Genomic DNA, 27,029 nt, shown 5'->3' on the forward strand with positions numbered 1-27,029 from the left:
TTAAAGAACGCTCTGAGAGAGATGAATCCTCAACTGGGGCTTAAAATTGGAGAATTTTGCCAAGAACAAGCAGGGAAGGGCTTCCCAGGCAGAGGGAACAGCTTGAGCAAAGGAATTCAGGCAAGAGGCAGTGGGGGCGGCCGGAGAGCGGCAAGCAGGTTGGGGAGCGGGTAGCCTGCAATGAGTCTGTCAAGGAGAGTTCTTGAACTCTGCCAGGTATTGAAGGGGCCACAGAAGGAGAAAAAGTGCTAGAGCAGGAGTGGGATAGGATGAAGGAAACTGAGCACACAGCTCCAGTCCGCCCTGGGACACTCACGGTCCATATTTTTGGAGTTAAGAAGATAAACGGAGGGGGGACCACGGCCTAGCGACGGGGCAGGGCATCAGATGCCGCTGATGCACTGTATTCCTTTGGCAAGCACCTCTCTGGGCCTGTTTCCCCATCTTAGATGGGCTCTTGGCTTGTAGAGAGCAAAGAACACGATGTTGTGACGGGTCCCAGGGGGGTAGTCCGGGGGCGTGGTAGCCGGGGAGGCGGTAACGCGCCCACGTCCCAGCCACCAAGGACTTACACAAGGGGGCAGGGCTGGCAAGAGCTTAGAACACCAGTTTGCGTACGCGCCTTGAGGGAGCCCGGCGTTCCGCGCGTGCGCGTGAGCGAGCCTGTAGGCCGCCGGCCGCGCATGCGCCCTTGGTTGGCGGGAGTTTCGGCCCCGGCGGCGTGGGGGGGGCAGCGGGGGAGGCGCAGCGGGCCCGGACCAGGAAGGAGCGGCCGCGGTGGCGCAGGGGGGCCGGGGGTAATCTCCGGCCGCGGAGAGAGTGATCTGCCGCCTTGTGTTTCAGAGACGGAGGCTCCGGGCGGTACGGGCGTCGCTCTGAGGTCAGGAAGTCGCAGACCTCTCCCCGGACGCGGCCCTTCTCACCCAAGCTCCAGCCGCTTTGGCGTCGGACCCCTCCGTCCAGCCCACACCGGTCGCCGCCTCCCGACAGCCGAGACTGGGGGGCCCGGGGGCGCTGCGGCCTCCTCCGGGTGAGAGGAAACCCTCTGGCGGGCGGCGCCCCTCGCTCGGGGCCTGTTTGTAGAGCAGACGGTCTAGATTGCAGAACAGTGGTTGAGTGCTGGGGGTGGGTCACAGGCCGGGGTTCAAATTTCGCCTCTGCCGCAGGATGGCTCCGTGACAAGTTTGGGTCAGGCTTTTGCCCCTCTGAACCTTAGTTCCTCTGTCTGCAACGTGTAATAATAGTACTTAACGGAGCTGTGGAAAGGATTAAATGGGATAATAAGATGATGATGCAAATAAAGTGCTTACGTATGTGCACAGGGCCCGGCCTACAATGGGCGCTTAGCAAGCAGCTTCACAAGGCTCAGTTGTTGCTGTTATCATCCAGGCTTGAGTCGGTGCGATACAGTCATAACTGTGGGCGTTCAGATCCTTGACCTACCCCTCCTTGTTCTGTTATCTTTTCCAAGCTGCCCCTCCACCTATATTCTTTTTTTTTTTTACTAAGCACCCCCCACGTACAGATTTCTGCTAGGAGGGAGGGGTCAGCATGGAGGGCGTAGAGATGCCTCAGTCATGTCCCTGCCCTCTTCCAGTCAGTTGTCTGTGACAGGCACTAGGAGTACAGTCTGGGGAGCCAGACATGTAAACAGGCTTTACAGTCAGTGCTAGGGAGACCAAGGGGTGGAGAAGCCAACCCAGCCAAAGAGAAGTGGTGTGAAAGCTTCAGGATTGAGCTGGGTTGGGAAGGATGAATGTTTTACAGGCAATGTGTGCAAAGGTTCAAAAGTGGTGCAGGGAATGGGAGTGGCAGGAGAGAGCAGGAATGGGTGGGTTGGGACTTGCTTCGGAAAGGTGTTGAATACACTGGAAAAATCTCTGCTGCTGTCTAAAGAACGGATTGGGGAGGAGCGATGCTGGATGTAGAAAAACCAGTGGAGAAGCTGTTAGATTATTGGGGGGAGTGGCGGAGAGGTGGTGGAGATTATGAGACATGAACTAAACTGGTAACTGGAAATGGAGCAAAAATTTAGAGATTGTTGGAGGTAGGATGGACAGGCCTCTGGATCTGGAGAGTTAGTACATTTTTTTTTTTTTTTTGTGAGGAAGATCAGCCCTGAGCTAAACATCCATGCCAATCCTCCTCTTTTTGCTGAGCAAGACCGGCCCTGAGCTGACATCTATTGCCAATCCTCCTCCATTTTTTTTTTTGTTCCCTTTTTCTCCCCAAAGCCCCAGTAGATAGTTGTATGTCATAGCTGCACATCCTTCTAGTTGCTGTATGTGGGACTCGGCCTCAGCATGGCCTGACAAGCGGTGCATCCGTGCGCGCCCGGGATCCGAACCTGGGCCGCCAGTAGCGGAGTGCGAGCACTTAACCGCTAAGCCACAGGGCCGGCCCCCTGGAGAGTTAATGAGAAGTAAAGGATGATGTGATTTTTCTTGTTTGGAAGTCCATGTAGATCATAATGCCGTCAATTGAATTAGGGAATTAGGGGCTAGTTAAACACGAAGTAATTGGGAAATAAGATGGGGGATGTGTTAAGGGAAATATGAGTATTTCTAGTGATAAGTTCTGTGGAAATTCTGAACAGGGAGTGATGAACCCTGCTGATATTCCGTGGAGGAGGTGGGTGAGGTGGGATTGGGCTGAGCCTTGTCAGGTAGGTCGAATTTCATGGGGCACAGATGGGCAGTTCAGAGAGGCTGGAAAACACAAGGCGTATTCTGAGGTAGTAAAGCCCCAGCAAGATTGGGGCTGAAATGTGGAGAACAGATCACCTCATTTTCCTATTCCAGGGTTCTCCACCCAGGATGACTTCAGCGGCTAGATCAGAGACTGTAGAAGGTGAGTATTGTAATGAAATTCAGTACCTCTTATCTTGGGTTCAGGTTTCTGAGCTATACTCAAATATCTTCCTTGCTCCTGGTGGATTTGGAATTATATTCACGTATTTGCAGAGATGTTTCCTCAGTGTTTTCATGATCTGGGGCATACATTTTCTTTTTCCGCCTTTTTGCACAGATACTTACTTGTGGTGGGTTTGATTCTGTATTTTGACTCTTTTATAATAAGTGCTAGAAGAGGAGCCAGTGACATCTAAGACTCATGATCGTCAACTGGAATCAGATCCCAACCCTGTGGAAGTGTGTAGTAAATCGTCTGCCTCGCTGGAGATGACTCAAGGCATTTCAAAGGAAAGAATTCACCTTGTCTCTAGCCCTAAAAAGGAGGGAAGTTGTGATCTCAGCCCCCAGGAAGGACTTCAATCCAGGTCCCTTCATTTGACCCCCCAAGAAGAGTCTGCCCATCGTCAAGACAGGAGGCAATCCTGGCGGCGAGCAAGTATGAAAGAAATGAACCGGCGGAAGTCGCTGCTTCCCTTTCATCAGGGCATCACAGGTGGGGTGCTATGTACATAAGACAATGGAGTTCCAGCTCAGATAAGAGGCAGTGAGGTATGGCAGAAAGAGCATAGTACGATAGACTTGACTTTGTTACTTGCTAGCTGTGTGACTGAGCAAGTCACTTCACCTCTCCAAGCCTCAGTTACCTCACCTATAAGAGGAATATTCTAAGATTATAAGTACTGATGTCAAACACCTAGTAAGTGTTCAGTGTTACTGCTATTTGTATCATGTTGTTAGCTGCGCATTATAATCTATACCGTGAACAGAAAGTCTGACTTACAGTTGTTCAACACTCACCTCTGCTAGGATGAGAGGCATTAAAGATTTCTTCCTGTGGCTTTCTGCCTCGTATCCTACAGTGGAACAGAAGGTGGATGCGTTGCTGCCTGATTTTAGGCTTTATAACTGAAAATATCTCAGAAGGAAGAGTACATAAAAATATCTAGAGTGAAAACCTAGTTTTTACACATGCTGTATTTGAATGTGATTTGTGTGGTTTTCTGTGACTTTACAATATTAGTTACATCTCAGGAGGCATTGAAGTACAAGATTTTTTTTTCTTTTTTTTGGTGAGGAAGATCAGCCCTGAGCTAACATCTGATGCCAATCCTCCTCTTTTTGCTGAGGAAGACTGGCCCTGGGCTAACATCCTTGCCCATCTTCCTCCACTTTATATGGGACGCCGCCACAGCATGGCTTGCCAAGCGGTGCATTGGTGCGCGCCTGGGATCCGAACCTGTGAACCCCAGGCCACTGCAGCGGAGCGCGAGCACTTAACTGCTGTGCCACCGGGCTGGCCCCTGAAGTACAAGATGTAATGTGGAAGGTCGAGCACATTTCAGGAAGAACTTACTAGCTGTGTGACCTTGAGCAGGTTACTTAACCACCTTTGCCTTATGGCCCTTATTAGTAAGCAGGATGAAATAATATCTATTTTACAGTGCTGTGTGAGGATTAAATGAGTTGATATATAACACAGTACTTAGTGTTATATAGTGGCACATAGTAAGTAAATAGCTCAAATGTTAAGCTATTGTGATTATTTTAAAGATATTACCTCACTTCCAGATAGCCTGATATTTAGAAGGAAATCTGGGTAAAAACAGCCATTTGCAATATCAGAAAATTGCCACCACAGTTATGTTCATGCAGTTTACTCCATAGGTGTGCCGAGAAAACAGCAGTTCTCTTAAGATTACCCAGAGGATGTGGACCTAAAATTCTGTGTAACAGAAAATCTTGGTTATTTCCCAGTTACTCCTGGCCACTTGCCAGGTTTCTTTGGTTATAGGCAGAGGTCTTCTGTTTTGCATGACTAACAGCATTGAGAAGTAATCAAGAGAGGACACAAAATAACTTTAAAAACACAGCCAGCCGAAGCTGGAGGGCAAAAAGACATGTCTCTCTCATAATTCTCAAAACAAACTTCCTTTGCTGTATAATAATTGATGTTTTTAAATGGACATAATTGAAAGAACAGTATCTGCATCTTGTAGTTGTTTGAGGATTCAGTGGCATGTTTATGTAAAATGCCCATCCAGTTCAGGCTGACTCATTGTGTGACCTTGGGCAAGTTACCTGTTACCCAGCCTTTGTGCCTCAGTGTCATCATCTGTAAAATGGAACTGATAGTTGTCTCAAGTTTTAATGGGGTTGTGTATAGCATTTAATAAAATGCCTTTTATACAGCAAGTGTTCAACAAATTACTATTAATGTTATTAGGTCGTTATAGCATGTTATTAGTGGGAAAAACACAGGTTTTGGTGACAGACTTGGGATTGAATTCTGGCTGCACCCATCTCTGGCTTCAAACAAGTCATCTCCCCTCTGAGCTTCAGTTTCCCCATCTGTAAAATGGAGCTCATAGTTTATAAGAAGACTCTTAAGACAGGGTATTTAAAGCACACCTCAGTGCCTGTCATAAAAATGCTCAAGTATTCTCATCTCTTTTCAAATGGTGAATATAAAACATCAAAAATAAACTACTTTTTTCTACCTTGTTTAACAGGACAAGGTTTTAATGCAATACATAAAGGGTTCTTATAACTTTTTAAAGTTAGGATGCACAAATGGGTAAATTTTATTCCTTGGTAATCCTGAAAAAATTAGATGTGACTAATTTGAATGAATTCTCCCTTTAATTAGAGAAGGCTGCTTGGGTATCTTGCCTTAAGTTGGACTGCATGAAGAGGGAGGTAGATTTTTGTTTTTTTTTTACTTTGCTAACTGTAAGTATCTAGCTCCTTAAATGTGATATTTTATGTTAGAGCTCAGCAGATCCATCAGCGTCAACTTAGCAGAAAGCAAACGGCTTGGCGCTCTCCTGCTTTCCAGTTTCCAGGTGAGATTCTCAGGACTGGGAAATGCTTTCTTTTTTTTTTTAAACTGTGACAGCCCCAAAGAGAGATCAATACTGTGTGGTGCATCAGTTAAGATTAAAAGATGTTTCTCTCTAGTTGGGATTAACTTAAAAGCCAGATTTAATCCCAGCAGCTGATTTCTCTCTGGACTAGGCTGTCTGCCAATCCCATTGGTGCTGCTGCTCCTAACTGAGCAGCTAACAGTCAGAGATTTCCCCAATCCAGTATCTTTTGCCTATTGGCAGCAAATGATGGGAATTTAAAGTGGGTGGAGGTCAAAATCTAAATTAAAGCAGACATTTGTGGTCTGACTACATGCTAAATCAGTATTATATGGCTAAGTGGTGATTACATCAGTTTAGATAAGCAAGTCATTTGTGTGAATTAAATGATCATTTTTCTCCTGAACCAAAAATCAAATCGTGTAGTGTGAGCAAAAAAGAGTTTTTTCCTGATCTATTTATTTGTTTATATGAAAGATCTTAGGTATAAAAATCAAATCGTTTTACTTTCACATTTATTAAACATCATAAAATTACATGAACTCAGGACTGGCCTGGAAAATCTTGGTGGTTGTACTGAAAATGCTTTTCTTTATTTAGTTCTCTGTTCAGAAACTCGAACCTTTCCTAAGGGGCACTGAGGGCTTCAGTCTTGAAAGTTTTAGAGCCAAAGGTAAGTTGCTAAGAACAGATGAGTGAGCTTTGACCTTGGGCTGTACCTTTCATTAAGGTCAGTTGAAGCCACACTGTCAGGATCCCTGTTTATAGGAGCTGCTGCCTCACAAAGCCAGCTCCCCTCCTTTTTTTTTTTTTTTTTGGAATTGCGTGAAAAGAAATAATATATACTTATGAACTTCAGAAGGTATAAAAGTGAAGAGTAAGCCTTACTCCCACCCTGACCCCCATTTTCAGTTCCTCTCCCCAGAGGCAGCCCAGCCACCAGCTTCTTGGGTATCCTTGCAGAGATATTTATTGCATTTCCAAACATTTATACATTAAAATCAAATGAGTAATACTCTCTGCACTGTTCTTTACTTTGTCTTTTTTTAACTTAATTTATCTAGCAGATTGTTCCATATCGCACATATAGAGCTGTCTTGACATTTTAGTAGCCACATGATATTCCATTTTATAAATGTACTGTATTTGATTTAATCAGTTCTTTGTTGATGGTCTTTTAGGGTTGTTCCCAGTGTTTTGCTATTATAATGAATGGGGTAGTGAATGCCTTTTTACACAAGCCTTTTGGCACATATTCAAGTAAAAATAAGATTTTTCTAGAATTGGAATTAACTAGGTCAAATGAAATGATAAAAATTACCAGATTGCCTTACAGAAAGGTTGTATCAATTTATTCTCTCACCAACAAAATATGCAAGTGCCTATTTTCTCGTGTTCACCAGCGTAGTTTTATCAAACTTAGATTTTGTACTATTTTTTTTTTTCGTGAGGAAGATCAGCCCTGAGCTAGCATCCATGCCAATCCTCCTCTTTTTGCTGAGGAAGACTGGCCCTGGGCTAACATCTGTGCTCATCTTCCTCTACTTTATATGGGATGCCACCACAGCATGGCCTGACAAGCGGTGCATCAGTGCACACCTGGGATCCCTACCTGGGCCACCAGCAGCAGAGTGTGTGCACTTAACTGCTATGCCACCGGGCCGGCCCCAGATTTTTTACTATTTAATAGGTGATAAACGGTATTTTATAGTTTTAATCTGTGTTCCTTTTTCTTTTGAAGAGGATAAGCATTTTCTAATATGTTTTTAGAGCCATTTGTACTTTATTTTCTGTGTATTGTCTGTATCCTTTTTTCATTTAAAAAAAATTGAGATGTTGGCTCTTTTATATTGATTTGTAGGAGCTCTTTATATAATAAGGAAATTCACTGTTCATCTGTGACATAAGTCACAAATATTCTTTCTCAGGAATCAATTTTCAACTTTCTAGGAAGTAGTTATTCTCCTTACTGTATAATTACACAATCATTCCGGGTCAGAAATAACTCAATGTTAGCCACTTAAAAGACCTAGAAAGTACATGACCTCAGACTTACTTGCCAGTTACAATTATTTATCTCAGAATTGCACCATCACCATAATTAGAGTAGATATGCCAAGGTTATCTTGATGGCCGTTTAACATATCCTTTCCCCTCCGCATTCCTCACCTGAATGTAATTGTGGGCTCTTCAAAGTCGAAGCGGAGACTTATTTTTACTTTATGCCCATAATTCTTTATTTGCTTCCAACATTTCTCATTATACTCATTATACTCTTGCCCATTGCCTGACTTCTGTAATATGTTCTTCCTTCTAGTGCCAGCAGTTCAGATCTCTTGGAAAGAATGAAATGTCAGTACAGATATACCTTTTTAACTGCTTTTTCACTCGTCAAGTATAAAAAACACTACTATAAATGCCATAAAGAGGAGTTGTCTTCCCTGTTATCTATACATAGCCAAAGAAAAAAATATAAAATCTGTCTACATATTTATATCACTTTTTTGAATGAGAGGGCCATAATGTAACAGGGGACCCTAGAGCTGAGACCACCTTAAGTATGTTACATCCTTGTCAGCAGCTCACTGTGAAAATTTATATTCTCTTTATTTTATAACGTAATTTTATTCTCTCTAGCATCTTCTCTTTCTGAAGAAATGAAACATTTTGCAGACGAACTGGAAAGTGATGGAACTCTACAAAAATGTTTTGAAGATTCAAAAGAGTAAGAGCAATTCCCTTCTGTCCTAAATTATAATTGAATTAAGACTTTTCATTTTAATTAGACAGTTCATTCACTCAACAAGCATGTATCCAGCATCTCCTGTGTACCCGGCTCTTCTAGATGCTGGAGATATAGTGATAAGTCAGACAAGATCTCTTTTTTTATACATTGTAATTGGAGAGACAGTCAAACAAATACATAGAAAATAATGATTTCAGATAGTGATAATCTAAGAAGTCAATAAATGTGGTGATTTGAGGGGGTAGGCAACTTCAGCTAGACTGTTCAGAGATTTAATGATTTGACCTTTGGACTGAGACCTGTGGGCCTGAATGGTGAGAAGGAACCAGCTGTGGAAAGATGAGAGGAAAAGCCTTCTTCTGATCTTTGCTAGCCAAGCAAGTTGGGGATATGTTCTTTAGCTGCTGGCAAGCAAGAATATTAGGAAAAATTTAAAACTCCCACTCCCAAACTGGTAGTTCCTCTACAGGAGTGGTGCCCAACCCTCTACCCACTGCCTGCGACAAATCATGTCACTTGGGCTTACATCATGAGCTTTCAAGTTTTGACTTCACAAAGGTCTACTTTTCCACAGATCCTTAGAATTAACATTGGTGTTCAGGAAATGAAAAATATTTTAGCTCAACATTAGCTTCTCTTGTAATGCAGCGTATTTAAGCCATAGGCTGCTGTATCTCAGCTAGAGGTGATAGAGGCTGTGTGTCACAGGCCTTGGTAGAAAAACATGAAAGGTGACACAACTGATTTGTCTTTGCCAGATTGAGTACCAAATACGTTTGCAAAATTATGGCATTTTCAGTGCCTGCTTCTTTTCCATTAGAATTAATCACCCAACTGTGCTGAGCCCTTGGTGTAAGTAAAACATAATCCCTGCCCACTGATAGCTTTAATTTAAGTGGGAAGACTAGGTGGTCATATGAAAAAGTATTTTTGGGCCTTAAAAGATGTTATGGTTTTGATTAGTGGGAGGGGAAGAGACCAAAAAATGATATGAACAAAAGTTTGGAGATTGAAACGCCCAGATATTTGAGACTGAGTGGGATTATATGGAACAGAATAGATAAAGGGTAACAGTGGGAATCAAAGTTAATGAGCTGGATGGAGCCAGAACACAGAGAACCTTAAGTGCCAGGTTAAGAAGTTTTGACTTTTCTGAATGCATTAAAAGGTCACAGAGTTTTTAAGCAAGGATAAAAATTAAAGGAATATTTTACGAAAGGTTAATCAGGCCATGTGTGAATTGGAATTGATGAGAGAAACAGATGATAAAGAGACCACTGAGAAAGCTATTACCTAATGCAAAAGTCAGGTAGAGTCCAAGAATAAATATTTTTCAAAAGATAAATTCTGAACATGTTTTATTGCCATTAAAATTATGTAAGGTGTCATTTTTTTTTTTTTTTTTTTAAAGATTTTATTTATTTTATTTTTTCCCCCCAAAGCCCCAGTGGATAGTTGTGTGTCGTAGCTGCACATCCTTCTAGTTGCTGTATGTGGGACTCGGCTTCAGGATGAACGGAGAAGTGGTGCCTCGATGCGCACCCGGGATCCGAACCCGGGCCGCCAGCATCGCAGCGCGCGCACTTAACCACCAAACCACAGGGCTGGCCCTAAGGTGTCATTAAAAGCAAGTGTTCTTGAAAGATTTGTGTTAATCTCATAATCCTATCTGTATTCCAGAAAAGCATCAGATTTGTCCCTGGAAACATCAGTGGCAGAAATGAAGGAATACATAACAAAGTAAGTGAAAATGAGCTTACCTTTGTTGGAAAATCTAAATTCATCTGGGGAAATAACGAAACCTGGGAAAAATGAATGGTCAATATCCTGTTCAGAGTGTTAATACTATCCTATCCACGCTAGATGTAAGAAAGCTGCATATTGGGGTTTTATGGGCTGTACTGATGGCCAGTTTCGTAGAATGGAGTCTAGGGAATAAGGATGTTAATTTGATTTTAAGAACTGATGTTTGATTTGATTAAGTTAATGTCCTCTGAATCTGTCATGCTTTCTGATCCTTTATGACCTTTTTATTCACATCTTAGAACCAGAGTAGACACCTTATGTAGTTATTGTTGCACTGAGTGATTCAGAATGAGATGATCAAAAATTAACTGGATTTTTTTTTTCTGATTCTATAGATTTTCTTTAGAACGTCAGACTTGGGATCAGCTCTTGCTGCACTACCAGGAGGAGGCTGAAGAGATCATATCCAGGTTAGATCTACGACTGGAAATAGGAAGCCATCTTTTACCTTGTGGAGTTTGATTTGAATTGATTTCAGTTCCATTAGCACAAATTGAATGATGAATTCTTTCTCACAGGTCAATCAACTCATCAAAGCTCTGTAAAGTGGATATTAGCACTCTCTGACTGTAAATGGAGAGTGAGGGGGAAAGGAGGGGAGAGTTGGTATCACTATTTTCAGTCAAAGAACAGAATTGCCTCTGTTCTGTGTCGTTGGCTGCTGTTCCACATCCTGGGGGAGACAGGCACAACCCTGTACCTGGAAACCTGGAGCTGGGCCAAGAACAATGGTCTGGAGACTTCAGGGAGCACATGGCCTTTGAGCTGCAGGTGTGGGAGAGAACCCTGGCCAGGGCCTGCGTGGAGATACAGAGACATGAAAGGGGGTGATGGAAGAGGGTGTACAGGAGAGAGGATCTTTGTCTGGGTCTTGAAGGGGTAAGAAAGTGGGAAAGTACTAGATTTTGATTTATTTGACCATCTAAACCAGTGATTATAAGCTTTTTTCCCAAATAGAATCTTTTTTTTTTTTTTTTTTTTTATTTATTCATTTTTTTCCCCCCAAAGCCCCAGTAGACAGTTGTATGTCATAGGTTCACATCCTTCTAGTTGCTGTACGTGGGACTCGGCCTCGCGTTGGACGGAGAAGTGGTGCCTTGGGGCGTGCCCGGGATCCGAACCCGGGCCGCCAGCATCAGAGCGCGCGCACTTAACCGCTAAGCCACGGAGCCGGCCCTACCAAATAGAATCTTAGCTAGAAACGCAGCTATAAAACATTGGCCAAAACCCTAATTGCTGATGGCAGAATTGGCCTCTTAGTAAAGAGGTGCTTTGAGAAACATGGTTTGAAAACATTTCCCAGTCCAGGCATTGATGGTTGTCAGTTACTTTATTCACCCCTTACATGTTCTCTTTATGAAGATAGATAATGTATAAGATGGCAGTTTCAGAATAAAAACTTTTTCTCTTATGTTTTTTTTTTATTGCTGTAACGTTGGTTTATAACATTATATAAATTTCAGGTGTACATCATTATATTTCGATTTCTGTATCACTTACATCACGTTCACCCCCCAAAGACTAATTACAATCCATCACCACACACATATGCCTAATGATCCCTTTCGCCCGCTGCTTCCTCTCTGGTAACCACCAATCCAATGTCTGTCTCTATGTGATTGTTCCTGGTTTTATCTTCTATTTATAAGTGAGATCATACAGTGTTTGACCTTCTCCCTCTGACTTATTTCGCTTAGCATAATACCCTCAGGGTCCATCCATGTTGTTACAAATGGCTGGATTTCATTGTTTCTTATGGCTGAGTAGTAGTCCATTGTGTATATATACCACATCTTTTTTTTTTTTATTGTGAAATTTTTGTTGTACATTATTGTTTATCAGTCACCATATAAGTGCATCCCTTCACCCCTTGTGCCCACCCCCCACCCCCCTAGCCCCCAGTAACCACCAAACAGTTGTATCTGTCCGTGTGTTGGTTTATCTTCCACATATGAGTGAAATCATGCACTGTTTGTCTTTCTCTTTATGGCTTATTTCACTTAACATAATACCCTCCAGGTCCTTCCATGTTGTATACCACATCTTCTTTATCCATTCGTCTCTTGATGGGCACCTACGTTGCTTCCAAGAAAAATATGGAACACTTCACAAATTTGCGTGTCATCCTTGCACAGGGGCCATGCTAATCTCTGTATGGTCCCAATCAGAATAAAAACTTTTGGTGGGGCATAGCGTATTAGTTAAGAAGAATGCTTCTGGAGGCAGACTGTCTATTCAAATCCTAACTACTCCTTAGTTCTGTGACCTTGGGCAAGCCACTTATCTCTAAGCCTGAAATTCCTCATTTGGAAATGGGGATAATATTAGTACCTACCTCATTGGGTTATTGTGAGTGTTAAATGAGATTAAATGGAAAGCGCTTAGTGGTGTCTGGCACCCAGTAAGCACTCAGTAAACTGTAGTATTGTTATTAAAGAGTCGTCATCAGTTTTCATGAACTCTAGATAGTATTCAATTATTTTAGATAATCAAAGTAGGGCAGCATTTTTTTGGTAAAAGATCTTAGACATTGACTTGAGGATAGCAAGCTTTGGCTTACTGTACCCCAGATATAGTCCTTTTTGAAAATGGACCTTACTGTTAGGTGGAGTCAGCTAACCTGAAGCTTCTAGCATTTTCTGGAGTCCAGTGGTATAAAAACATTAATACTGGATAATTGTTTCAGAATCTCTTGTTAATAAGAGAGCCTATACTTACAATGGGGTGGAAAAATATTGATTCAGGTTAATAAAGCCTTATAGGAGGTTTTCTTCCCCCCAGGTAATTTTTCATATCTTCCCCAGAAAATGATTATAAAATTCCTTGAAAGCTCTTTTTTTTCTGTTTTATTTTGTTTTTAGAGGATCAACTGAAGCCAAAATTACTGAAGTTGAAGTGGAACCTACGATGTATCTTGGGTCTTCCCAGAGTGAAGTCCTTAATACAAAGCCTGACTACCAGAAAATACTGCAGAACCAGAACAAAGTCTTTGACTGGATGGAGTTGGTGGTGAGTTGGCTCATGTTTATTTGGTTGAGTTATCCAGCTTTGCTACCTTGTCGTCCTTGGAAATTAAAAGACCTGGAAAATACGTATAATAAGATAAGTATATTTAACTCTACCTAGGGGAAACATGGAGAGACAATAAAAAATAAATAGATGGCGATAATAGATGGTTCATAAAGCAGGGTAAGGGAGAGAGAGTGTCTAGGGAGGGCAGTAGGTTGCTGTGTAGAGCAGTTGTTGAAGGTTCCTCTACGGTGTTATTTTAACAGAGATTTAAAAAAATGAGGCAGTGAGCCATGAGGACATTTGGGAGAACAGTGTTATACCAATCCGAGTATCACAGGAAGTAGATGGTACTTGACATAGGGTGATTCAAGGAGAGTTTATTTACAAAGGGGCTATGGATAAACGTGTGGGTATCAGGGTTAGTGAAGTAATCAGGAGCTTAGAGGCAGCTGAGCTCTTACTACCCCTAGGCCTGAAGGAAGGAGGGGAGGAATAGTTACTGTGGCATCTGGGGGGAAAGTCACATAGTGGGCTGCTTTGAGAGAGCTATAACCTTCAGTTGAGAGACACAGCTAACTCAAGATGACCCTTCTGTGAGCAAGGCTGGGTAAAAATACCCTGACCTCATCCAGCTCCCTCCCAGTTGGGCTTCCTGTTGGCCAAATCCACCTAGAAGCCAGAGGACGTGGGATCCTGTCAGAGGTTATCCAGGTCAGCCTCCTGGGGCATAGAGCAGCATGGAGAAGAGTGGAGTGTTCTGAGCAGGAGCTTGCCTGGTGTGTTTGAGGAACATCAAAGAAGCCACGGACCCTTGTAGCTCACAGCTGTCTTTCGTCCCAGATGGATGAGCTGCAGGGATCAGTGAAGCAGCTGCGTGCCTTTATGGGCGAAAGTTCCCAGTGCCTCCAGAAGGTGTCAGTACAGCTCGGTAAGTGTGTCTCTGAGGGACCCAGAGCTCGCACTGGCTTATATCTGATAGCCCTTCGGAAACAAATTGCCCTTCAAAACATATGATCTCAGAGGGTAAGGCCTATATCGGGATTTTTTTTCCCCTCACAATAACTATTATGTTGTGGGTACTCAAAGTTGATGGGAAATTTCTAAATTCCACAGAAGCACAGTAGACTAAGAATTAAATCTCCACAAACTGTGTTGTTGTTTTGGTAAATCCAAGACTTAAGAAATGCCCATTGCCTTTTTCCCTCTTCATTCTTTAAGAATCCACTAAGTGACACTGATGTTACTTCACCATCACTTTTCCTCACCTCCTTCAGTCCTAAATTATTTGCTGTGGATACCTTCATTTTCTTATTTATCACACTGTGTTGTGGTTGTAGTTGCAGCTGGTTTTCCTACCAGACTGCCATCTCCTTGAGAACAGATGCTCTCTTAGTTGTCATTGTAATGCCCTTCATTGTCTGGCACAGTGTCTATACATTAAGTTTTCAATAAATGTTATTTGAATTCAATTGAAATTTATTTTTGGCTTCTTTCCTCTGCAGGGAAGAGAAGCACACAACAATTAGATCCCTCACCAGCTCGAAAACTGCTCAAGCTTCAACCACGAAACCCACCAACCACATTGCTCTAGATCTTGTCAGTGACCTTATGAAGCTTTTCTCCCACGAGGTGCTCTAGAGGAGAGAAATGGGAAGAGTGCCCCAGTGCTTGGTGGCTGCATGGTAGTGTGAGCTGGTGATATCTGCCCTGTTGCCTTTGAAGATAACTGGCTGACTGTAGAGCACTTCCATTTTTTTCTAAAAGTGATGGAATTGATGCATCCGAAAGAATGTTGTATAGACATTTTCCCAAGAACCTGCAAAATTCTTGAGACTTCTGTTTTGGAATAACCTTCAGAACCAGTAGCCCATTCTTTTAAATATCCTGTGTGGTCAGAAATATTCATCTTGTGAAGATGTTTTCCAGGTTTTGAAACAATCCAAAGTCATTCTGGACCAAATCCAATGAAACATTTTAGGGATCAAGTTGGGTTCTAGTTGTAAAGGAATGAGACCAATTTTCTCGTGTGGCTCTGAAGGTGATAGGTAGAGGAGTTGTGATCGTGTGGACGTGTATATCACTTCACAAGATGTCCAAGTTGAGGGAAATACGCATTCTCTATGTCCTGATGTCTATAGAGTGCTTTTCAACATCCTAAATCTTAGATTCATGGCAAGAAGGGGCTAAGTACTCCTTTTCCTTGTTCTCTATGTTTGTTAATAATCTGCATTATAAAATTACACATAATTAACAGCTTTCCCTTGTCTTTGTGTATATTTTGGGTGTATAAAAAATTAAAAGGCAAGAAGGGCTTAGCAGAAAATAGGATTCTTTGCCAAGATGCAGAAGTGAACAGTAGTGTAGAGATTTGCCTCAGCATTAATTACCAATAAAACATCAACTAATTTTTTATTAATGTCTCTCATTCTCTGATCCTTCTAATAGGATAAAATCCATTTCATTTAAATACCCAGTCATAATCTTCAGTCTTAAAACTTGGCCTAAGCACCAGTTAGTGAGAAGTGATATCTCCTTGCTTTGACCTCTGTTTCTTATTCTTTCACGTATTTACAGAGCCCCTGCTGTATGCCAGGCAGAGTTCTAGGAACTGGGGAGAGAGCAAAGAACAAAAAAAGACATGAGACCTCCTCTCCTGATGCTCATAGTCTAGTGGGGACACAGGGAACAAGAAGAGATGACAACTCTGCAGAAGTGATGTTTTAGTTGATTTGGGAAGGATAAAGGAGTTAAAAATAGGGCAAGTATTTGAGGCAAAAGGAGCAGCATTTTCAAAGGCTTGAGGAGGGAGAGAGAAGGAATCATTCTGGGATACTAAAAAGACTAGTAAAGCAGGAATGTTGAGTGCCAGTGGGAGAGCCACGTGAGACAAAGATAATCGAAAGTCATTAGAAGGTTTTAAGAGATCAGAACTTTATTTTTAAAAGATCACTCTAGTTGCTCTGTGGAGAATAAACAGAAGCCAGCAAGGTGTGGATGTGCGAGACCAGTCAGGCTATTGCAGTAGTCTAGGTGAGAAATGACAGCCTGTGCTAGGTGTTGACAATGAATGAGTGGGGTGTGTTGCTCATAGTGTCTGGAACATAGTAGGCATGTAACTTATGTGTTAAAGGCTTAACTCTGCCACTTATTAAATGTGACTGAGGAAAAGTTATTTAACCTCTTATCTGTAAGATTGGGAGAATGATAGAACCCATATCACAGGGATGCTGTAAGGGTTAGAATAAATAAGTTTAGAACACTGGTATCAGTTATGATGGAGGATGTGAAAGCTTGAACAACTGGTTGGATAATAGAGCAGTTAATGAAATGGGAAAGCTAGTAGTTCAATTTGGGATACCAAATGGAGAAGTCAACTAGACTGTTGGATATATAGGTGGAAAACTGGGTAGAAAAATCTGGAATAGAGATGACATTTCTAAGTTACCAATATCTAGTTATTGAAGCCTTGAGAATGGATAATATTGTCCAGAGTAAAGCAAGGAAAGAAATTTTGGACAGCCCCAAGAACTGGGGCTTATTAAGAATCAGAAGAGAGGTGTTAATTGCCTACTGGTTCAGAAGCAGAGTAGTATAATGGAAAGAGCATCGAGTTTGGAGTGCATCTTCATCTCTTATCCTAATTTCCTCATCTGTAAAATGGGGATAGATCACTTTCCCCTATTTTATTTATTATATTGTATTGCATTTTTTGTTTATAAGACTTTGTTCAAACTCAAGGATAAGCGTCTAAATGGGATAGAGAATAGAAAAATAATAAGTTCTAAGCATTTACATGCATACAGACTATAATCTTATAACTTTTTTTTTTTAATTTATAGATGAGGAACTCAAGCATGGAAAGGCTTAATAATCTAACCAAGGACATATAGATAGTAGTGGAGGGTGAACTAGAACCAATTTGGCGCTCAGTAAATGTTAACGAATAAACGTAAATCATATAATTAAAGCCTGTGCTCAGTTAATGTTTTCCCTCTCCCCAGATTTGGTTCATGAATTGTGCTTGATGAATAACAATATTATAGGCAGTTGCTGCCCTGGCGATGTTTGGTAATATCCGTTCCATGTGCCCTAATTTAGTTAAGAGAATATCTCACTTTCAGTCAGTGATACTTAAATAATAAATTATAAACTCTTTTGGGGAAGAGATTATGTCCTGTACATTTTGATGGTATTCAAATTGAGTCATTAAGCTTAATGTGCGTAATCATTCTGGAAAAAAAAAAATTCCGTTTCTCACTTTGCACCCAAGAAAGGAGACGGGGTGGCTGGCAGTTGTAAGAGGTAATAGAATGGAGGACTGAGAATTAGGAGCCCTGAGTCTTGGATTCTAGTTCTATTGTACTAAGAGGTACTAAGCCCCTTCCACGCGCCAAGCACTGCGCCAAGCGCCATGTGACCTTGAGACGTCTCAGGGCCCGTGTAAGAGGAGGATGCCATGCCCTGCCAAGGTTTTTACAGCTTCACAAGAACGCAGCTCGGCGAAAGGGGAGGAGGACGGCCAGACGCAGCACTCAAGGCCCTCCCCTCCGGGCAGTTCTAGTTTAAGGTTCTTCTCCGAGGAGACTCCGCAGCAAAAAAACTACACCAAAGATGACACCGCCGACCCGCCCGCCTGGGCCACCATCTTCTCGGTAGTTCCCGAGGAGGGCGGGTGCAACGCGCCTGCGCGGCCTCGGCGTCCTCAGTGCGCCTGCGCGGCCGCAGAGCCTCCCCCGCCCCTCTCGCCTTCGCTTCTGCTGCTGCTACCGCTGCAGCCGCTGCTGTTGCTGCCGCTGCTGCCGCGCTGACGGCGGGTGTCCGCGCGTCAGGTGAGTGAGCGCCTCAGCCCGGCCCGCGGGGGGCGCGCGGCGCTGCTTGCGGGGGCGCCGCTCCCCTTGCCTTCTCCTTCCCCGCCTCATCTCCGCGGCGTGGCGGGGCCCGGAGTCCGCGCTGCCTGCCTGCTCCGGGTCCCCCGGCGCCCTCCGCGCCCCCGGCCCGCGGGACCCTAGTCAGCCCGGCCTCCCTCGGCCGCTCCCCGCGCCCGGGCTTCGGGGTCCCACGGCCAGCCCGCCGGCAACAGCGTGCAGGCGGCAGGGGCCGAGCCTCCGGCGCCCGACAGCCTCGGTCGTAGAGCCCCTCCAAGGCGCGACCCCTTTTCGCGCTCCTGCTCTCCAGGCGGTGGGGTTGGGTGGGCCTCGGGGAAGGGCATCCATCTATCCCGGCCGCCCCAGAGCCAAGGGGGCTTGGAAGGTGGGCGGTGCGCGCGCCTCGCATCCGTGCAGCCCCGATGCCGCAGAGTACCCTCGGGCCGGACCCCACGACGACCCTGCGAGGGGGGCTTCTTAGCCCCACTTTACAGATGAGGAAACTGAGGCAGAGAGAGGCGAAGTGCTTGCCCAAGGTCACGCGGCTGACAAGAGGCAGGGCTGGCTCTTGAACTCAGGGTCTCGGGCTCTCAGGCCAGTGCAGTTGGAATTTGATCTTGTACCTTTAAAAAAATTTGAGATGTTCTTGCGTCTCTGGAGTTGCTTCTTAAACGTCATGAAAGTGGGCTGCAAAACCAGTATTTTCTTGTTGTTGGAATACAATTGCGGTGTTACTGTAATAATAATAGTAGTAATAATGTTATTAATAAGAGCTAATGTTCGTCCAGCACTTAACTGTGTGCCAGGGATCTTGCTAAACATTTTTTTTTAAGATTATCTCACTTAACCTCGGCATTTCTTAATCCAGTGCGTTTCCCTTCCTTTTCCTGCAGAGCTGGCCTCCCTGTCACAGGTAGACTGTGAGCCTCATGGCTTAGGAGGCAGGGAAGCTCCGTCGTGGCTGACTGGCAGAACAGGGATAAGCCTTGTATGTCTGCATCCAGATTTCCCCCTAGCCTGGCCCCCAGAGTATATAATTGGCCTTCCTTTTCTGGCTGCCAGGAGAGCAGGACTGGGCTAGCTGGGCTGGCTGGATTTGGAGGTGACAGAGCAAATTTGGCCAGCACTCACTTCATTCTGGGGCTTTTTGGCTCTGTTCCAACGCTGGACTTGACCATCTCAGTATTTAAGATATAGTAAAAAGAGAAAGAAAGCATTGACAAAGTGGTGCTGAATATAGGAAGTCTCTATGATTTCAAGTCCCGAAGGAACAGCTGTAAAAATATGTGCATGTTTCTTCCCCAAAATAACTAGCTCAGTCTTTTTTTCTTCCTTAGCAAATCCTCCTACACACTTCAAAGCTGCACTAACTCACCACCTTCTCTGTGAAGCCTTCCTTGCTTGATTTTCCCAATTAGAATTACACACACATACATATACATGTATATGTACACACACAGTAGAATAGAAGCTTCAGTCTTACCCTTAGGACTATTAGCCCCTTGAGGTCAGGGCCATCTTTGCAGCCCCAAGTGCTTGGTCCATAGTAGGCCCTTGGTAAAGACTCAGTGAATTTCCACTGCTCCTTTTCATTACAAAGAGTGATGTTTTCCTGTTGTCCTGTTCTTCCCTCTTGCCTTTCAGTTTTTCTTTGCTGTCCTTCCCTTTAGATGCAACTTCTGGTCATCACCTGCCACTCAGAAGTCTCCAGTCTACCCTGTTGTTTCTGAAAATCTGCAGATAAGGGTCCTGCATCAAGAAGCCTCTTTATCCCCAACAGTGGTATATGCCGCTTAATATACAGGGCAGTTTTCATTTGCATGTTCATTAAGGTAGCCTGAGGCTTATGGCCTTTTAGTCTATCCCTAAATGCATGTGAGATTCAAAATTTTTACATTCTTTGCCTTATGTGACCGACTGCCCCTAGTATTATCAGAGTAATCACAATTTTTAACATAAATCATCTTATGGTATTGGTAATAATAAATATTCAGAAGGGCCCTTTGGGAGGCAGCGTATCTGTACATAAGTTCTCTATATAAATGAAGCTTTTTTTTTTTTTTTTTGTGAGAAAGATCAGCCCTGAGCTAACATCCGTGCTAATCCTCCTCTTTTTGCTGAGGAAGACCGGCTCTCAGCTAACATCTATTGCGAATCCTCCTCCTTTTTTTTTTAACCCCCCAAAGCCCCAGTAGATAGTTGTATGTCATAGTTGCACATCCTTCTAGTTGCTGTATGTGGGACGCGGCCTCAGCATGGCCAGAGAAGCAGTGCGTCGGTGCGCGCCAGGGATCCGAACCCCGGGCCGCCAGTAGTGGAGCACGTGCTCTTAAACGCTAAGCCACGGGGCCGGCCCCTAAATGAATCTTTTTAAAGAGTTTTTCCAGGTAATTTTCTGCAAATACATTGAGTTGTTATTATGTGTAAGGCATGGTGCTGGGGGTGGTGGAAGATTCACGGTTGAATAAAACATGGTTCCTGTTGAAAGAGCTTACTAGCTAACTGGGAAACACCATGTTTAACTGTAACTTTAGTCAACAAATTGCCATAATAGCATTACAAGCAAAGCAATATGAGAGTATAATGGAATAAGATATTCCAACATGAGACATTTCATAAAATCATATGCTGTTCAACCTGAAAGGAAGCATCAAGCCATTGAGTCCAACCTTCTCACTTTTACAGACCTCATCCTGAGAAGTGAACCTGTTCAAGGTCACAGAACTGGGGCTACAACTTGAAATTCCAGACTTTTTATCCATTAAAGGTTTATCAGTATTTCTCTCAGTGGGTTCATCCGTAAAAGACATTAACCAGCAATTGTATTAAAATTCTATTTGTGTGCTTAGAACAGGGGTGAGGAAGAGATAACAAAAATATGATTCACGTCTTCAAGGAGCTTATGATCTTTTTCTGGGGAATAGTACAAACTGTTCTCTAACGCAGAAGACTGTGTACCTAATTGTTAAATGTGTGGGAGAGGGACTGAGTATGGCACGGGAGTTGGGGGAGGGGCAAGAGCGATCCATAGTAGCTGTGGTAGTGAGAGGAGGGGGAGGAGTTAGGACTCTGGGCTGTGACAGATTGGTAGGGTCAGAATTAATTGAAAGGACAAGGAAAGCATTTTGAAGGAGGGTAGTAAAACTGAAGCAAGATAACAGTGCCTGATGTGTTTAAGGGAGAGTAAGAAAACTGGCTTGACCAGGGTGTCTTGACTGGATTAGAGCAGTGGTTCTCAGCCTTCAGTGCATGTCTGAATCACCGGAGAGATTCAGAGTTTATTAAAGCCCAGATTGTGGGAGGTCCCACCTCCAGAGTTTCTGATTCAGTAGGTCTGGAGTGGGGCCCGAGAATTTGTGTTTCTGATAAGTTCCCAGATGATGCTGATACTTCTGATCCAGGGACAACACTTTGAGAATCACTGGATTAGAAGATTAGGAAGCTAGAGTCAGAAACTGTCAAAGAACTCGCTCAAAAAGTGTGTGTGTGTGTGTGATGAGTGTGTGTGTGTGTGTGTGTGTGTGTGTGTGAGAGATACCAGCATAGAAGAGTTCTAGAGGGTCTGGCCCTGTGGCTTAGCGGTTGGGTGCATGCGCTCCGCTGCTGGCGACCCGGGTTCAGATCCCGGTGCCGCTTGCCAGGCTATGCTGTGGCGGCATCCCACATAATAGTGGAGGAAGATTGGCCAGGGTGTTAGCTCAGGGCCAGTCTTCCTCGGCAAAAAGAGGAGGATTGGCATGGATGTTAGCTCACAAAAAAAAAAAAAGAAGAGTTCTAGAAAGATACATTCCAAACTGTAATAGTAGTCACTTCTGGAAGTGGGATTTAGGGGGTTGGAGAATTCACTTTTTACTTTGTACCTTTCTATATTATTTTTACTTTGTGCACATAATGCTTTTGTATTTTAGAAAGGAAACTGAGTCCTTTTTGAAGATATATCCTAAAATATTGTGGATTAAAAAAGCGCTTGCTGAAGTAATCTAGTGTTATACAACAAATATTTTTACAGTGTCTGCTGTATGCCAGATGCTGCTAGGTTCTGGAAATACAAAGCCTTTTCTAAAGCTTGTAGTCTGGTGATGGAGATGGGCAGATAACAGCTCCCCTGAGTATCATGTGAGCTTCCTAAGAGCAAAGATGAGGGTCTAGCTCTGTTCGTGGCAGATAATAGGCACTTGGTAAGTGATGAATGAATGAGCAAATCCAGGCACGAAGTGAGGACAGTCGAAAGGAAAGGAAAGGGCAAATGGGAGATTCTGGAAGAAAAATGGACAAGCCTGAATAGGGGTGATGAAAGGAAAGGGTGTGTCAAGGACTTTCAAGTCCAAAGATTGATGACATTTTGGGTTTACTGCAGAATTGGGTGTCAGGTCATCTATTCTGAAAGACCTTTTTTAACCCCCTTCCTTTTTTTTTTTTTTTAAGAGACTGCTTGAAAATAGCACACAAAAACTTAACCTAGATTGACTAGGTTTCAGGGCTTTCTTTGATAAATGAAATTTTTTTCTTTAATTGCAGTGCTAATTCTGTTGTGTTTATAATATTTACTTACAGTCTTGACACTAATTGTTCTCTTATTTATGAGTGTGAAATTAACTGAGATATATGGAGGTTGTTTTAAATGCTGTACAAAAATATAGGTGGTGTTACGTCTTTTGATCTTATCTCTTCAGTGAGAAGGATGGTACAGTCGACTCAGAATTCTGTCATGTTTTCCATAATGTCTCATAGAGTTTGACGTATCATCAGTCCCAAATAAATATCCGTTGTTGATGGCTGAATGGGGTGTACTTGGGAGGAAATATGGCTTCATTGCATTCTGAATTGAATTCTGTGTAAACACTAGTTACATTACCGAACAGGCTATGCTATTAAACTTGGTAAAGAATGTGTGATACTGAGTGGGTGTTCTCCCCAATTTAGTTTGGAGAAGTGCTACTTTTTATCTTCCCCAGAGATTTAATATAGGAAATGAAAATTGATTTCCCAAGTAGAGGGGTGGTGTCCCCCGGGCTTTGGCTATATCATTTATCTATAATCCTTTCGTCGTCATTGTTGTTAGTGCTGTCAAGTCTATTCCGATTCCGACTCGTGACCTTGTGTATAGCAGAGCAGAACCTTGCCTGGTCTTTTTACACATCCTCTCACCTTCCAGTGCTGTATCAGGTAGTGCTCTGCCGCTATTCATAGGGGTTTTTGTGGCCAATTTTTTTGAAAGTGGGTGGCCTGGTCCTTCTTCCTAGTCTGGAAGCTCCACTGAAACCTGTCCATCATGGGTGACCCTGCTGGTATTTGAAATACCGGTGACATAGCTTTCAGCATCATGGCAACATGCAGCTGCTACAGTGTGACAACTGACACGCGGATGGTGTGGCTCCCTGACTGGGCAGCAGCAGGCTGCGGTGGTGAGAGTGCTGAATCTTAACCAGTGACCACCGGAGCTGGTTGTAATCCCGTTACCACCTAAAAATGCCCACTGCCTACAGTTTACAGGTTTCTTAGTTGATCAAGTATAAATGTTTGCTACACCCACTCTTCATACTTGATTTTATTACTTATCAAAAAGAAATCGTACAATAATAAGTTTTGCAGTATCTTTTTAAAGATAATGCTTTTTCAAGTTTGGCGGCAATAACTATTATTTTTTGGGAACTGCGAGTGTGATGGCTTAAAAATTCCTAAATGTAATACATCAGGGTAAGGAAAATTGTGTGTAGCTCATAAAAACAGCATGAAGTTGCTTCCCGTTTCTAGTGATAACCTAACATTAGAAGTTTTGTCAGCTTTTCCTTTAACTGGTAATTGTCTTATGGTAATCTTCCCAGAAATACCATTTGCTTTCAAAACAGATGCAGTTGTTTACTAAAAGTGACAGTTTTATCTTTACAATGCTTCTACATTTTTAAGCCTGGACTTTCAACTTATGGATAAAAGTTGAATGCATTTTAAAATTGTGAGATTTTAGCTCTAAAGGCATTTTATGTGAAACAGTAATACTTGGCAGAGAGAGGAGAGGAATTAGGCTATTGTCTCTTTATCTTTGCAGCTGAGAAAGCTCTGGGGCCAGGGACCCTCCTGCCATTCTTCAACTTTTGAACATGTTGCTTCTTTTAAACCTTTGTGTAATGTGGTTTTAACCAGAGTGTTGCCTAAAATGCAAGTTTGGTTGATTAGACAGTCCACGGGGTAGGTTCCTTTTCAAATACCCTCAGATAGGTGCAGGTCTTTCCTATTAATTAAAGTAATAATGGTCTTTCCTATTAATTAAAGTAATAATGATAATACCTAATACCTAATTTTGTATTAATAATACCTGAACTTTGTGTGGTTCTCTTGAGTTTTCAGAATTCTTTGATCATTAAAAATGATCCTGGTAAACTCTAGTAAATGCTAAACTCCAGTAGCCAAACCTGAGAAAATAAGTAGAATTAATGATCAGTTGGTGTTGTGGGAGATCAAGATTTGGCCACCCTGAAATATATCTCTTTACCTTGATTGTTTTCTCTGAGGGACATTTGACCTCCCCCACTGTCTGCCTAAAGAATTTGACATGGTGCCTCCTTCCTGGAACAGATCTTCTATCATGATGGCTGTAAAGATAATGTAGGATAGAGGTTACAATAGGAAAGGTACCAAGCCTCTTTTATCAAAAACTCTATCTCTCCCTGACCACGTTATCTATAGATGACCCTGAAAAGAATTGTCTTCCTGCCCTCTGAAGTCCCAGGCCACTACCCACCCCCAACACGCTCCTCACCTTTAGCTGCAATACTTAAGCAAGCAGCTTAGACAGAGGGATGAGTTGCTCATTTCTGAGTTTCTCCCATGTATACATGTTGTTAAACTTGGTATTATTTTCTCCTGCTAACCTGTCTTGTTAATTATTTGGCCAGCCATAAGAACCTTAAGGAAAAGGGCAGAGGGGGAGTCTCCCTCTTCCCCCGACAGTATCAAGTGGGAAAAGTTGTTTATAGAGGTCTGCCTAAGCTCTAGAAGCGGGCTGCTCAGGTTCACATCCTTACTCTGCCACTTGCTAGCTGTGTGACCTTTGGCATATTACAAAATCTCTCCAAGCGTCAGTTTCTTCGTCTGTAAAATGGGGAGGCTTACAGTACCTGTCTTACAAGTGTGTTGGAAAATAAAATGAAATAATGAATGGATAAAGTGCTTATCTTGGTATCTGGCTCAAATAAGAGCCAATAAGTAAGCCAAGAGTAAGTGCTCAATAAATTAGGCTAGTGTGAATATTAAATTATTGCATCTTAGGGCTGTGGTTTGTTCTTTCCCTCCACTCAGGCTATGTTAAAGAACAAATTGTTTTTAGCGATTCTGCCTTACAGCTGGCAGGGACACGAAGCTCATCCCAAGAACATATACCAGGGCTTTGCCAGCAGTAGTTTTCCTCGTGTCCTGAGCTGCGTCCTTCAAGAGTGGAAGGCAGAGGGTAGTGCTTCTGCTTCTAGAGTTACTTTAGTATCACCCCCATGTTAGAGCTTCAGCTGGTTGAGGGGTGCCTGGGATTAGCAAGAAGGCCTCTAGATAGATGTTGCTTTGTTCTAGTAGTTATCTGTACCAGTACCCTGGAATGAATAGAATGAATATGGCAGACTCAGATTCCCAGTTTGGCAGTCTCTGCAAACCTCCTGTTTACCACCTGCTGCCAGAATCTAGGAGTTACACCACAGGAAGGTGGGCCTGTTGTAGGGGGTGCTGCTCTTTTCCTTTCAGAAAAACACAGGTGTGCAGATGGCCCTTATCCAGGGCTGAGGACCAGCAGGGATGTTTCCTGTTGAAATGAGGGTCTGTGAGCATGCTTTAGCAGCTGCCGTTGATCGTCGGTGCCCCAACCACCACCACTTTTGCTTATGGGGTAGAGTCTCTGAGAGTATTTCTTTTGGTGAAGAGGAACTCAGACTTGACTTTACGTAGTACAAAAGTTCAGTGAGCTGTATTTTAAAAGGTCATTGTTGCTTCCATGGAGCTGGGTGATTTGGCTTGTTTATCTGGCTTTCTGGGGAGTCTCCTGAGACTCTTTCCTTGCCTAAGGGCCCCCAGGAGACAGCAATGAAACCAGCATCTATTACCCTAGACACTTGAGGGGATGCATAAGTCAATAGTTTTATGATTAGATTAATTCAGGCTTTAACCTTGGCAAAACTTAAGAGCCAAGGCATCAGATATTTGTGCTTCTTATAGACTGAAGTATGGAATTTAGCCCAGTACTCTGCGATATCTGTTGAGTCTGGCATAGGAGTCCAGATGCCAGTTCTGGCCCCATATCCAGCTGGCTGTGTGAATTTACGCAAATCACTTAAATTTCTAGGCCTCTTTTCTCTTCTGAGGCTGAGGGCATGACTATATAGATCAGTGGTTCTCAGCTCTAGCTGCATGTAAGAATCGTCTGTGGAGTTTTAAAAACAATACCAGCCCTATCCTCGCCTTGATTAAATTAGGTCTTTAGGGTTGGGGCCTGGGTATTGACATTCTTCAAAGCTCCCAGGTCTTCCTAATGTGTAGCTAAGATAACTTACTGGACAAAATGACCAAGTTTTAAACAACTGTGTCATTCTGCTCCTCAGGAATGGTTGTCTACACAGTGAAGTCTGATGCATGTGCTCTGTGTTCTGACCAGCCTTGTCTTCTTTCCCAGCTACATTGTCCTTCTTGATGTCTCCTGGATATATTGTGTACATTTCTTTATTTCCCAACCTGGATGTCTTCCCTGGAATGTCCTCTCCTCCCTTCCAGCCGTCCAACCATATCCATTCAAGGCCCATAACTCTTACCTCCTTTGAGAAACTCCTGATCATCCCAGTCCTTAGTT

The 27,029-nt window shown here is 43.2% G+C and overlaps 2 protein-coding genes and 1 non-coding gene across 7 annotated transcripts in view; 2 read left to right on the forward strand and 1 right to left on the reverse strand.

Annotated features, from left to right (window-relative positions):
- The first annotated feature begins 751 nt into the window (after positions 1–751).
- Positions 752–15,750, forward strand: DSN1 (DSN1 component of MIS12 kinetochore complex). The gene is given in 12 exon segments (XM_004430432.3): positions 752–1,030; positions 2,802–2,850; positions 3,079–3,405; positions 5,682–5,755; positions 6,377–6,449; positions 8,414–8,501; positions 10,203–10,262; positions 10,664–10,738; positions 13,190–13,337; positions 14,181–14,268; positions 14,843–14,921; positions 14,923–15,750. Coding segments are annotated over 11 exon segments (1,068 nt in total). The 5' UTR covers positions 752–1,030; positions 2,802–2,816; the 3' UTR covers positions 14,945–15,750.
- LOC147914229 (U6 spliceosomal RNA) lies at positions 12,419–12,522 on the reverse strand. Its single transcript, XR_015555685.1, has one exon. It is a non-coding gene; the product is annotated as a U6 spliceosomal RNA (small nuclear RNA).
- A 2,317-nt stretch (positions 15,751–18,067) lies between the features above and the next one.
- Positions 18,068–27,029, forward strand: part of NDRG3 (NDRG family member 3) — a 77,790-nt gene continuing 68,828 nt past the window's right edge. For 2 of the 5 annotated variants that reach the window (XM_087445316.1, XM_087445315.1), the window contains exon 1: positions 18,068–18,169. The gene's annotated coding sequence lies outside the window, so the exon portion shown is untranslated. The remainder of the gene's footprint in view (positions 18,170–27,029) is intronic. The other 3 variants (XM_014787466.2, XM_087445318.1, XM_014787467.2) reach the window with 2 other exon arrangements.

Source organism: Ceratotherium simum, chromosome 21 (assembly GCF_057802395.1).
Source record: "Ceratotherium simum simum isolate JZ-2026a chromosome 21, ASM5780239v1, whole genome shotgun sequence".
Lineage (NCBI taxonomy): Eukaryota > Metazoa > Chordata > Mammalia > Perissodactyla > Rhinocerotidae > Ceratotherium > Ceratotherium simum.